At 37.7% G+C, this 13,972-nt stretch overlaps 1 protein-coding gene across 14 annotated transcripts in view; it reads left to right on the forward strand.

Annotated features, from left to right (window-relative positions):
• ARFIP1 (ADP ribosylation factor interacting protein 1) overlaps positions 1-13,972 on the forward strand; it is a 131,516-nt gene that overhangs the window by 24,865 nt on the left and 92,679 nt on the right. For 3 of the 14 annotated variants that reach the window (XM_049094239.1, XM_049094243.1, XM_049094244.1), the window contains exon 2: positions 9,140-9,259. The exons of 10 other annotated variants lie outside the window; for them this stretch is intronic. In XM_049094239.1, coding sequence (XP_048950196.1) covers positions 9,218-9,259 — 42 coding nt within the window. In that variant the 5' untranslated portion in view covers positions 9,140-9,217. Of the gene's footprint in view, positions 1-4,806; positions 4,896-9,139; positions 9,260-13,972 lie in introns of all 14 variants that reach the window. One more of the 14 variants, XM_035698877.2, reaches the window with a different exon arrangement.

Below are 13,972 nucleotides of genomic sequence, written 5' to 3' on the forward strand. Positions count from 1 at the left end.
TTACATGGAAAAGACATTTACTAGGAGGATATAAGGTAGCTTACAGAATTGTCAGAAAGATTAGAAAACTAGAATCCAGGCTTTATACCTAGAACTATGCCCAAAATCATGGTTCAGCACTGTTTCAGTGAGGGTACCATGCTGCATTGCCTAGCACCACATGAAGCAGCCAGCACTGCCAGTGCCCCTGTCTGTGGTGTCTAGGTGCCACCACTAGTGCTGTGTGGCCACTGCTGACCCAGAATTTGATCTTGCTGCAAGTTATGGCTGCTCTAGAGTGAGATCCCGTCGTCCCTCTTTCCTTCTTATCCCTGGTTTCTGATTCCAGGTCTGGGGCAAGTGCCTTTTATTTGACAGAACTCAGATCATATGGCAGTTTCCCCAGAGCTTGGAGAACAAATAGTAGTAACTCATATAGTTCTTCTTATAAGTCAGGGATTGAACCCAAGTAATCTGGCTCCAGATATTTACTTAATTATCTGGCATTTTGAGCTTTTATATAATAAGACACAGGCACTTTCCCCAGCCTTACCATGTGGAGGCTTTCCCCACTATTGGAGGGGACTGTGGCTGGGCAGCCAAAAGAATGAGATATATATCATATTTGACTAAAATCTGATTTGGCAAACCAGTTTTTGCCTCTACTGCTGATTTTTTTTTTTTTTTTTTTTTTTTTTAATTAAGAGAAAGGACACTGGATATGGGAAACGGGGATTTTTTTTTTTTAATGCTCTGACTTTTTTTAGATATTCTTTTAGAAGGCAAGTGCATATGATTTTCAGACTGGCTTAAACAGGGAATTTAAGTCTGTAAGTGACAGGACTCTGCAGTGATTTTTATAGTGAGAGGTTATTAGTCTAATATATTTTTGTCATGGAGACATATGTTTTGGAAAATGACAAACTTTATTTGCTATTAGGTTGTAGAGCTGCAAGTCAGTCCTTCTTTATAGATAGGTACTATAATCAGGCCATAAGCCTCCCCCTACCATCTTGGGCTTTCTGGGTGGATTTGGGGCTAACAGGAGAAATGGATCCTCTAACATTAGAGAGGACAGAATGGAATTTTCCCCTTTCTTAAAAAAGAAAATCAACAGTTTATTGAGATAAAATCTTCATATGATAAAATGCACCTGTTTTAAATATGAGTTTTGACAAATGTATAAACTTGGGAAACCATAATGATAATCAAGATACAGATTGTTTCCGTCATCCTAAAGTGTCTGTGTCCCTTTGCAGTCAATCCTTACCCCCACCCCTGCCCACCCTCTCTCTGTTTCTCAAGGAAACAGCTGATCTGTCTTAATAGGTTTTGTATGTGCTAGAGTTCTATATACATGGTTTTGTATGTGCTAGAGTCACATATATAAATGTGCTAGAGTTTATTTACTATGTATTCTTTTGTGTTGGGCTTTTTTTGGCTCAGCATAATGTTTTGAGATTGTTACTGCATACATCAGGAACTCATTTCTTTCTGTTGCTGAGGGATATTACATTATGTGTACATTCCACAGTTTATCCATTAATCTGTCTTTTTTAATCCATTAACCTGTTAGTGGGCATTTTTTCCTAGTTGGGGCTCTTATGAATAAAAGCCACCATGAAGATGCTTATAAAAGTCTCTTCTGGACATTTGTTTTAATATCTGTGGTGAATGGTTAGGTATAGAATGGCTGAGTCATATGGTCAAATGTGTATTTACTTTTTTTTTTTTTAAAGATTTTATTTATTTATTCATGAGAGACACACAGAGAGAGAAGTGGGGACATAGGCAAAGAGAAGCAGACTCCCCACAGGGAGCCTGATGTGGGACTCGATCCCGGATCCTGGGATCACACCCTGAGCTGAAGGCAGATGCTCAACCGCTGAGCCACCCAGGCATCCCAACACTGCTTGAATTTTTAAGAGTGAGGAAGATTGCTGGAGGTCACTGAAAAGACATAATGACAGCCGCTGACCCATAAGCTGGACCTGGGCATTCAGAGGCTCCCTACCCCCTTTCTCCATCCTTGGAATGTGGGTTCTGCTTGACTTTCGAGCTCCCAGAGGCTGCTCCGAGAACATATCCTTGAAATAGTGATATGGTGTTGAAAACACCTGCATGGTATACATATTTAAGGCCTCTTCATAAACTTTTAAGATTTGGCAGATGGGCATGGGAATCTATTCATCTTGCTGCCGCTCAGGACAAGCCTCGTAGGGAAGTTCCCTTTGCTTATTAAAACTTCCACCTACCAACCTCTAGTGGCCTGCTGCTTTCTTCAGCTCTCCCTGTCCTCCAGGTATTTGGAGGGAGGGGGAATTTCAGATTACATCAGGGAAGCAAAACAGCAAGGACACAGGGCAAAATGATGCCTTCAAAACTGAAGGCAGGTGAATATAGAGTCATGACTTACCACAGCAAAATCTCACTAGTAGAAATCATCCTGGGAACTAGTGCTGGGGTAGGAAAACCTGAATTGTAACCAACAAATTATAGAAAGCTCACTGTGGAGAACAGAGAGAGATAAAAATTCCAGGGTGACCCAGTCATAAGAGACAATTTGCCCAACAAATTGTGAATTTTACCTCCAAGACCTGGACCAGGTTACCATGGTAAATATTGGAGAAAAATCCCCTCATGCTTCCAGTAGGGAGAGATATGGAACCATTTTGAAATATACCAGACCGACCACATTGTTCTTCTTTTTAAAGATTTTATTTATTTGAGAGAGGGAGAGAGAGAGAGCATGAGCATGTGCACAAGCAGGGGAAGTGGAGGAGGGAGAAGCAGGTTCCCTGCTGAGCAGGGAGCCCAATGCAGTGCTCAATCCCAGGACCCTAGGATCATGACCTGAGCCGAATATAGACATTTAACTGACTAGCCACCCAGGTGCTTTTCATTCATTCATTTATTTGAGAGAGAAAGTATGCATGCAAGGAGGGGGCAGGGAAGAGGAAGAGGGAAAGAGAGAAGGAGGAAGCCGACTTCCACTGAGTGGGAAGCTGAACACAGGGCTTGATCTCAAGACCCTGAGATCATGACTGAGCCAAAACCAAGAGTCAGACACTTAATGGACTGAGCCCCACCACTCTTCTTCTTAACAAGGCCTACCCTCAGGAGAAACCAGAACCTAACCTGCTTGGGTATAATCAGCTCCTAACTGACCTCAGGAAGGGAAATAACCAAATCTAGCACACTTTAGCTATCTTGTCCCACCTAAGCGAGAGAAAAACTGAGCAACACTTGTGAAGTTCACAGTCTGGAGGCACGGGCTCACTAAAAGACTACGACCTAACCATGGTGGTATATAATGCTGCTTCCCTTCTCCCATACTCTACCACCATATTGCTAAAGACCTATTAAGAGCAGTTCCTTAAAAAAAAAAAAAAAAAAAAAAAGGCAGTTCCTTTTACATCCTGATTATCAAGAAAAAATTATAAGACCTACCAAAAGGCAAAAAATGCAACGAAGAAACAGCAAGCATCACAACTAGATATGGCAAGGATGTGGGAATTATCAGACTGGGAATTTGACAACTATGACTAATATGCTAAGGGCTATAATGGACAAAGTAGACAGCATGAATGAACAGATGGGCAATATAAACAGAGATACCGAAATAGTTGGAAAGAACCAAAAAGAAGTGCCAAAGATCAAAATCACTGTAACAGAAATGGGCTTACTAGACTAAATAATAATCTTGAGTAGGCAAATATTTCTTAGGACACAAAAACCATCAAATAATAAAAGAGAAACGCTGATAACCTGGGCTTCATCAAAATTAAAAACCTGTTTTCAAAAGATACCATTGAAAAAAAAAGAAAAGGCGGGCAGCTCGGGTGGCTCAGCAGTTTAGCGCCGCCTTCAGCCCAGGGCCTGATCCTGGAGACCTGGGATGGAGTCCCATGTTGGGCTCCCTGCATGGAGCTTGTGTCCCTGCCTCTCTCTCTGTCTCTCTCATAAATAAATAAGTAAAATCTTTAAAAAAAAAAAAAAAGAAAGAAAGAAAAGAAAAGGCAAGCCACAGACTGGAAGAGAATAGATGTAATACACACATCTGACAAATGACTGGTATTCAAATATATAAATACACACATCTGACAAATGACTGGTATTCAAATATATAAATATGTATATAATAATATATGAGCCTTGCAACTTAGTAATAACAACTCAAATAAAATATGGCCAAAATTTTAACAGGCACTTTACAAAGGAAAATATATGAAAGGTAAGTATATAAAAAGGTGTTCAACGTCATCATCAGGGAAATGAAATTTAAACCCACATTAAGATACAAGTACATACCCACTATAATGGGCTGAAGTTTAAAAAGACTGACAAATGTTGGCAAAGAGTAGCTGGAATTTGCATACAATGCTGGAGGGAATGTAATAAAGTGCTTCACTTGGAGAAATGTTTAGCAAATTCTTATAAAAGTAAATACATGCTCCAATTGGGATGCCTGGGTGGCTCAGTAGTAGAATTGCTGAGTCCTAGGATAGGTATATATTTAAATTTAATAGCACTGCCAAATAGTTTTCCAAAGTAATTTTTACCAATTTTTACTTGCACCAACAGTGTAGAAGAGTCTAGTTGCTCTACATACTTGCTTAACACTGGTTTTGTCATTGTTTCTAATTTTGGCCATTTCAACAAGTGTATGATTGTATCTGATTTATGGTTTTAATCTAGATGAACTGAAGGACTCATAGATCCTTCCCACTACTAAAGTTGTGTGTGTGTGTGTGTGTGTGTGTGTTTAGAATCTAGGGCATCAGATCAGTGATTCTTTTTCTTTTTTTTTTTTTTTTTTTTTTCAAGTTTTATTTCAGTAATCTCGGCTCAAACTTAGAACTCCAAGATCAGGAATTGCATGATGCCCCCACTGAGCCAGCCAGGCACCCTGGCCAGTAAGTTTTTAAAATAGTTTTATTTATTTATTTATTTATTTTTATTATTATTTTTTTTGATATTATGTATTCATGAGAGACACACAGAGAGAGGCAGAGACATAGGCAGAGGGAGAAGCAGGCTCCATGCAGGGAGCCCGATGTGGGACTTGATCTTGGGACTCCAGGATCACACCCTGGGCCAAAGGCAGGTGTTAAACTTCTGAGTCACCCAGGTGTCCCTAAAAATAGTTTTAAAAGTTCACCAGGTGATTCCCCCTTTTTTTTCCTTGATCAGAAGGACCTCCCCCCCCTTTTTTTAATATTTTATTTTTTTATTTTAGAGCAAGAGAGGGAAAGAGCTTTGTAATATAACTTGTAGTTTGGAATTGTGATGCCTCCAGCTTTGCTTTTCTTTTTCAAGGTTGCTTTGGCTATTTGGGGTCTTGTGGTTCCCTACAAATTTTAGAATTGTTTATTTCTAGCTCAGTGAAAAATGCTGTTGGTATTTTGATAGGGGTTGTATTAAATCTGTAGATTGCTTTGGGTAGTATATATATTTTAACAATATTTGTTCTTCCAACTCATGAGCACGGGATGTCTTTCCATTTCTTTGTGTCATCTTCAATTTATTTCATCAGTGTTTTATAGTTCTTAGAATACAGATCTTCACCTCTTTCATTAAGTTTATTCCTATTTTATTATTTTTGGTGTAATTGTAAATGGGATTATTTTCTTTTGGGGGGGATTATTTTCTTTATTTCTCTTTTCACTGCTTCATTATTAGTGTATAGAAATGCAACAGATTTATGCACATTGATTTTTGTCCATTATTTTGTCCATTATTGCCCTTAGCATGTATTTGTATCCTGAGACTATTGAATTCACTTACCAGTGATTGTCGTTTTTTGGTGGAATTATTGGGATCTTCTATATACAGTACCATGTCATCTACAAATAGTGAAAATTTTACTTCTTCCTTGGGAACTTGGATGCCTTTTATTTCTTTTTGTTGTCTAACTACTATGGCTAGAACTTCCAGTACTGTGTTGAATAAAAGTGATGAGAGTGAGTCTTTGTCTTGTTCTTGAACTTAGGGAGAAAGCTCTCAGGTTTTCCCCATTGAGTATGATGTTAGCTGTGGGTTTTTCATATGTAGCCTTTATTATATTGAGATATGTTCCCTCTAAATCTACTTTGTTGAGGACTTTTATCATGAATGGGTGTTGTACTTTGTCAAATGCTTTTTTTCTGCATCTATCAAAATGATTGTATGGGTTTTTTTTTTTTTTTGATTGTATGGTTTTTATCCTTTTTCATATTATTGTGATGGATCACATTGATGGATTTGTGAGTAATGAACTATCCTTGCATCCCAGGAATAAATCCCACTTGATCGTGGTAAATGATTTTTTAAAATATATTGTTGGATTCTGTTTGCTAGTATTTTTTTGTTCAGAGTTTTTGAATCTATGTTCATGGGAGATATTGGCGTGTAATTCTCCTTTTTTGTGTTGGCTATCTGGTTTGTTATGAGGGCGATTTCTCATAGAATGAATTTGGGAGATTTCCTTCTATTTTTTTTTCCAATATTTTATTTATCTATTAGAGAAAGGGCACATGCATGAGTGGGGGGAGGGGCAGTGGGAGAGGGAGAAGCAGACTCCCTGCTAAGCAGGGAGCCTTATGCAGGGCTTGAGCCCAGGGCTCTAGGATCATGACCTGAGCTGAAGGCAGACACTTTACTGACTAAGCCACCCAGGCCCCCTTTCCTTCTTCTATTTTTTGAAATAGTTTGAGTAGAATAGGTTTTTAACTCTTTATAAATGTTGTGGTAGAATTTGCCTATGAAACTGGTCCTAGACTTTTGTTTGTTGGGATTTTGTATTACTGACTCACTCTCCTTGCTGGTAATCAGTCTTTTCAAATTTTCTATTTCTTCCTGCTTTGGTTTTGGCACATTCGTGTTTCTAGAATTTTATTACTTCTAAGTTGCCTAATTTGTTGGCATATAGTTGTTTATAATATTCTCTTACAATTGTTTGTATTTCTTTGGTGTTGGTTATTATCCCCTTTCTTTTGTGATATTTTTTTCATTTGAGTCCTTTCTCCACCACCACCAACCCCCTTTTTTTTAATAAATCTGGCTAGAGGTTTATCATTTTTGTTGATCTTGTCAAAGAACCAGCTCCTGATTTCATTGATCTGTTGGGTTTTTTTTTTAGTTTCTATATCATTTATTTCTGCTCTAATCTTTATTATTTCTTTCCTTGTGCTGGCTTAAGGTTTTGTTTGTTCTTTTTCTAGCTCCTTCAAGTGTAAGACTAAGTTATTTATTTGAGATTTTTCTTGCTTCTTAAGGTAAGCCTGTATTGCTGTAAACTTCCCTCTTAGAACCACTTTTGCTACATCCTGAAGGTTTTGGACCATTACATCTTCTTTTTAATTTGTCTTTGTGTACTTTTTGATTTCTTTGATTTCTTGGTTGATTCATTCATTGTTTAGTAGCATGTTATTTAATCTCTATGTATTTGTGATCTTCCTGGATTTTTTCTTATAGTTGATTTCTAATGTTATTAACGTTATGGTCAGAAAAGCTGCATGGTATGAAAAGCTGCATTCAGTATTTTGAATTTGTTGAGACTTGTTTTGTGTTCTAATCTGTGATCTCTTCTGGAGAATGTTCCATGTACATTTGAAAAGAATGTGTATTCTGATGTTTTAGGATGGAATGTTCTTAATATATCAGTTAAATCCATCTGATCCACTGTGTCATTCAAAGCCGTGGTTTCCTTGTTGATTTTTTGTTTGGATAAAGTGTCCATCAATGTAAGTGGGGTGTTAAAGTCCCCTACTATTATTCTATTACAATTGATTAGTTCCTTTATGTTTATTATTAACTGTTTTATGTATTTGGGTGCTCCCATGGTGGGTGCATAAATTTTTACAATTGTTATATTTTCTTGTTGGATTGTTTCCTTTAAGTGTCTTTCATTGTGTCTTGTTATAGTCTTTGTTTAAAAGTCTGTTTTGTCTGATATAAGTATTGTTATCTTGGCTTTCTTTCGACATCCATTTGCATGATAAATGTTTCTTCATCCCCTCAGTCAACCTGCAGGTTGTCTTTAGGTCTGAAATGAGTCTCTTGTAGGCAGTCTATAGATGGGACTTATTTTCTTTTTGGGATTTTTTTTTTTTTTTTTTTTTTTTTTTTAGTAAGAGAAAGAAAGGAGATATCACAAGCAGTGGGGTGGGGGAAGCAGAGGGAGAAAGAAAGAATCTTAAGGAGGCTTTATGCCCATCATGGAGCCTGTTGTGGGCTTGATCTCACGACTCTGAGATCATGACCTGGGCTGATCATGATTGGGGGGATTGGATCAAGGGTTGGATGCTTAACCAACTCAGCCATCTGGTCACCCCTGCATCGTGAGTTTTTTTTTTTTTTTTTAATCTGTGACCCTATGTCTTTTGATATAGCATATTTAATCTATATTCAAAGTAATTATTGATAGATATGTATTTATTGCCATTTTGTTACTTGTCTTTTTTTTTTTTTTTTTGATGCTTACGTTTTCATGGTTTGCTGGTTTTCTTTAGTGATATACTTAGATTCCTTACACTTTATTTTTTGTATATCCTTCACTGATTTTTACTTTGTGGATACCAATTTGTATATATCTTCTGCATATAGCAGTCAGTATTAAGCTGATGGTTGCCTAAATTTGAACTCATTCTTCTCTCTCCTCCATGTTTTGGATATTTGGTATCATATTTTACATTTTTTCATTTTGTGCTTGTGATTTTTATACTTTTCTTTTTCTTTTGTGCTTCCTATTTTTCTCACATTTCTGTTTTTTGTTTTCCACTCACAGAGTCCCCTGTAACCTTTCTTGTAGGGCTGATTTAGTGGTCATGAGTTCTTTTAACTTTTGTTTGTCAGAAAAACTATCTCTCCTTCTATTCTGAATGATAGCCTTTCTAGATAAAGTATTCTTCACTGCAGATTTTTTTTTCTTTTGAGCACTTTGAATGTATCATGGCACTCTCTCCTGACTTAAGTTTCTGGGGAAAAATCAGCTCATAGCTTTATGGAATTTCCTTTATATGTTACTCTCTCCTTTTCTCTGGCAGACTTTTAAATTCTTTCATTATCACTATTTTTTGCTGTTTTAGTTACAATATGCATTTGGTGGGGACCTCCTTGAGTTAAATTTATTTGGAGATCTCTGTGATTTCTGAATATATATTTCTGTTTCCCTCTTTAGATTTGGGAAGTCTTCAGCTGTTATTTCTTCAAATACATTTTCTGCCCCCCTTTCTCTTCTCCTTCTGGGATTCCTGTAATGAAAATATTATTATTATGCTTGATGGAGTCACAGAATTCTGTAAGTCTGTTCTATTATATAGTATTTGTTTGTCTCCACCTGTTCAACTTGATTGCTTTCCATTACTCTATCCTCCAGGTCACTGATAACATTTCTCTGCTTCCTGTAGCCTACTACTTATTCCATCTATTGTATTTTTAATTTCATTTATTGAGTTCTTCAACTGTGGTAGGTTATTTTTTTAATTTTTTTCATCAAAGGTCTCTAATGTCCTCACAGCCTTTTCTGACAGCCTTTTCTGAAGTCTTCTATGATCATTACTTTAAATTCTGTATCAGGCATATTACTTATTTCTGTTTCACTTAGTTCTCCTGTTGCGAATTTTGTCCTATTCTTTCATTTGGGATGTATTTCTCTGTCTCTTCATTTTTTTCTACTTGTGTTCTCTATGTTAGGAAAGTCATCTCTTGAAAGTAGTGGTTTTATGAAGAAGAGATTTTGTAATGCCCTGCAGTACAGTGTCCTCTGTTCACCAGAATCTGGCATTTCAGGGGAGCCTCCTCTGTGTGTTTCTGGCATCCTGCTATTGTGTCTATTGCTTTTCATTTTAGTTCAGACATCTTCCCTGACTCCCTGCCTGTTGGGGGGTGTGCTTGCTGTCTGTGATGTTAGTGAGACCCAGGCAGCTGGCTCTAGGGAGGCATAACCATAGAAGGGCTTGGGGTCAGAACCATGGTGTTAGCAAAGTTTGCATCAAACCACTTGTCCTAGGCAGGATCCCTGGGGGTGCAGCAGTGCACTGCAGCTGCAGTGGCTAGTGGTGTGGCATCTGTGCATACGGTGCCCAGTTACAATGCCTGTGCATGCCACATTAGCATAAGTTGCACTGCGCTCAGGGTCCAGGCCAACAAGCGTGGAGTGGGTATGTCTCTGGAAAACTTGTTGAAAACACACTGCTAACAGGTTAGGTAGCAAGTGTCTGTGCAGCACCCCCTCCCTCAGGCGGCTCTGTGTTTATGCTGGGGGCAGAGGAGGAAAATGGCACCTGCCAACTCCTTTGTGCCCGAAGAAGTCCCCCAGCACACTCCCTTCAAGTTTGCCCAGGGCAAAGTCAGCTGACTGTTAAAGTTCCAGGCTCCCAAGTCCTATGGCTATACAAACTCATGGAATTAAGCCTCTCTGGTTTTCAATTGAGCTTTCTGACATTTCCCCCTCTCCAAGCTGGCAGCTCCAGACCACTGTTTCTGTCCTTTTTAACCTCTCCAATATGGTTCCTCTACATTTAGTTGTGGAATTTGTTATGCCAATCTTCAGATGGGTCTCCAGTTTATTTACTTGGATGTAAGTGATACCTAGTTTTAAATGTGGTACAAGATGATTTTAGGATCCTCCTACTCCACCAATTTCCCAAGCCTCTCTGCTCTGTGGTGGTATTTTTTAAAAAGCTCTCACCTTAGTTCTAAGATGGAGAGAAGGTTGAGAATCATTGGCATATATGAATGAAACTTTTCAGGGTTTTGCTGTATACCTTTTAGGGATGAAACACTCAACTATAAAATCTTTATTAGGGACGCCTGCCTGTATGGCTTGTTGGTTGAGTGTCTGCCTTCGGCTCAGGACATGATCTCAGAGTCCCGGTATCAAATCCCACATCGGGCTCCCCGGAGGGAGCTTGCTTCTCCCTCTGCCTACGTCTCTACCTCTTTGTATCTCTCATGAATAAATAAAATCTTTGTTAGATATATGCTATGTTAATTTATCCCCAGTTTGATCCACTGAAAAGACTTAAGAAGCTAGTATCCAGTTGCATGTTTTTGGTTGTAGAATATATTAACTCTCAGGGTCAGTTCTGGACTCGTTATTTTGGTTTTGCATTTCTCTTCATGTTACAAGGCTAATTCTGCTTTTAAAGTGCATTCTAGTACATGTGAGTCAAGAAAATAATTTACTGTAAAAATAAATGCACTTTTACTGTCAGCACACAAAGCAGTATCCCAGTCGTGTAGTATTTGCTCAGCTTTGCTCTCCTTAATTATCATATGAATTTAGAACGTCGGAAGAGGGTGGTCCGGGTGGCTCAGCGGTTTGGCGCCTGCCTGCAGCCCAGGGTGTGATCCTGGAGACCCCGGGGTCGAGTCCCACGTTGGACTCCCTGCATGGAGCCTGCTTCTCCTTCTGCCTGTGTCTCTGCCTCTCTCTCTCTGTGTCTCATTAATAAATAAATAAAATCTTAAAAAAATAAAAAAAAAAGAACGTAGGAAGAAAAGGCATGACTTTGTTGTTGCTTTATAAAATAAAAAGTGAATAAAATGTGTTTACCTTTTTGTTAATGAATATCGTAGTAAATCTAATCTCCTGTAGATACATAGGTCTGCCACATGAGGATGGTTTTAGATCATCTCCAAACAAATAACATTATAATAAGGTGTATGATATCCATATATTGGATTTTTAAAAATTCTTTAAAGTTTATATCTCATCATTGTTTCCAGAGATTGAACTGTATAATATGTGTGCCCAGTACTTATTTTCTGACTTGGAGATAATACAGTAAGGGTGGGTCAGGTATGTACTGACCTGTTTGTTAAATTCCTACTGACCTGTTTGTTAAATTTCTGAGAATTTTATAAGCCAGTTCTTAAATACAGGCATTATCTGAAAATAAAGATTTATAAATTTATAGTAAAGATATATATTAAAAACAGTAAATAACTCAAAACTTGTCAGTTCCTAAATATTTTACTGTACTTCACACTATTAGCTGTGCTCTTGAGATTATTTGTGTTTATGGTGTTTCTCTAATGGAAATACTATATAATGATGTGCTAGTGCACATCTCTTCCCATCTCTAGACATGTTAGAAGCTTGAAATTGCCATAGGGGAGTATTGACTCCCTGAAAATTAATATAGGAAGCCTCACTAAAATGGAGGTGGGAGGCCAGAGTGAGAGTTCTTACGCCCTACCATTCATCATCAGTTGTAGACCCCAGCGAAAAGGGAGAGAGTACCTTGTATTCCTGATAGGAAGAGCCTATACATTATTACGCCAGCAGGAGAAGCAGAGGGAGAAGGAGAGAGCGAATCTTAAGCAGGCTTGGAGCCCAAAACAGGGCTTCATCTCACAACTCTGAGATCACAACCTGAGCCGAAATCAAGAGTTGGATGCTTAAGCAACTGAGCTACCCAGGCACCCCTAAAATTTATTATTTTTAATTTGGAAAACTGGTTGTTAAACATTTACTGGCACAGTATTAGAAGCATCTTTCTTTTATTCAGTGAATGCTTACTATGGGCTAGGTACTCTTTATAAGTGCTTTGAATACATCCTCCCTCAAGCATTATCTGAGATGCGTATTTTTTTTTTAATTTGTATGCATAAGAAAAATAAGATTAAGTAACAAAGATCACAAAATAACTACCATATTGTAGATCTGGTATTTTAACTTAAGTCTCATTTCGAAGTCCTTATTCCTTCTCATTATATCGTGCTGTCTTTCCAAGGCTCTGGAATAAGTTTTTAAAGAGCTAACATTTGAGTCTTAAATTATGGGCAAGATGTTATTAGATATGAAGATGGAAGAACATTTTAAACATTGGAAACCATTTGAACAAATGTTCACAAAAGCAGAGTGCATTTCATTCCAGAAACTGCAAGCAGATTTAGTAGATCTTTAGAAGGGTAAATGTTATGAGACGTGAAGCCTGAAAAGTTGATTGGACCCTATTGTGAAGGACTTTGTCTTACTCTGTTCTGGCTACTAGACCAAAACACTGATAGGGTGGCTTATAAACAACAGAAATTTATTTCTCACAGTTCTGAAGGTTGGGAGTTTAAGATCAGATACCAGCAAAATCAGGTTCTGGTGAAAGCCCTCTTCTAAAGAGTTCTTTTGGGTCTCTAAGAACACTAATCCCATTCATGAGGACTCTAAACACCTTGACCCAAGCAGCTCCTATCAGACCCACCTCCTAATACCATCACAGTGGGTATTAGGATTTTATCATGTGAATTTGAGGAGTGGGGGATACAAACAATCTGACCATAACAAACCTTAAATAACAGGAATCTTAGAACAGAAGAGAGTCTAATTTTATTTCTAAAGGTCATAATTATTCCCCAAAGCCTTTTGTATAATTATTTTGAGTGTTTAATTTAAATTTAAATTCAAATTCAATTTCAGTTTAAAGCATGAGTGAAATACTATGAATGGTTTTTGTTCAGGGAGAGGACATGGAGTTTTTGGTTTTGAGCCCTCTTCTACCAACTTGTGTATTAGTTATTAATTTTCACTTCTGTAAGGTTTAGTAAATGATGTTTCTAAAAATAGGTCATTCTTTGTGGATAAGAAAGTGAACAGGTAATAACCAGAATATTTGTATATCTTTTGGCAAATGAATATTCCTGTTACCTGCTTTATGGCATAAAGTGGTATTAGTTTATCATACTTTTCATTTTCAGAGCATGTTATACACTAAAACAATACATAGTTTTACTGTTATAATTTTCTCTGCTGTGTCTGCATCATGAACTCTTTTACCCTCTTCTTCATCTCTTTTGCATTACCCTCTACCCCTTAATATTCCATTGGATGCTTCTCTTCAGTTTCTCTTCTCCCTCTTATCAGTCCATGCCATCCTACATCCCTATATTGTTAACTCCCAGACCTAATGTGTTCAGACTTGCATTTTGAAATTCCCGATGTGCTAGTGGACTTACATACCCCACAAACATTCTCAAATTCAGAATGTCTACAACACAAACTCATTTTCTG

Source organism: Canis lupus, chromosome 15, assembly GCF_003254725.2.
Source record: "Canis lupus dingo isolate Sandy chromosome 15, ASM325472v2, whole genome shotgun sequence".
Taxonomy (NCBI): domain Eukaryota; kingdom Metazoa; phylum Chordata; class Mammalia; order Carnivora; family Canidae; genus Canis; species Canis lupus.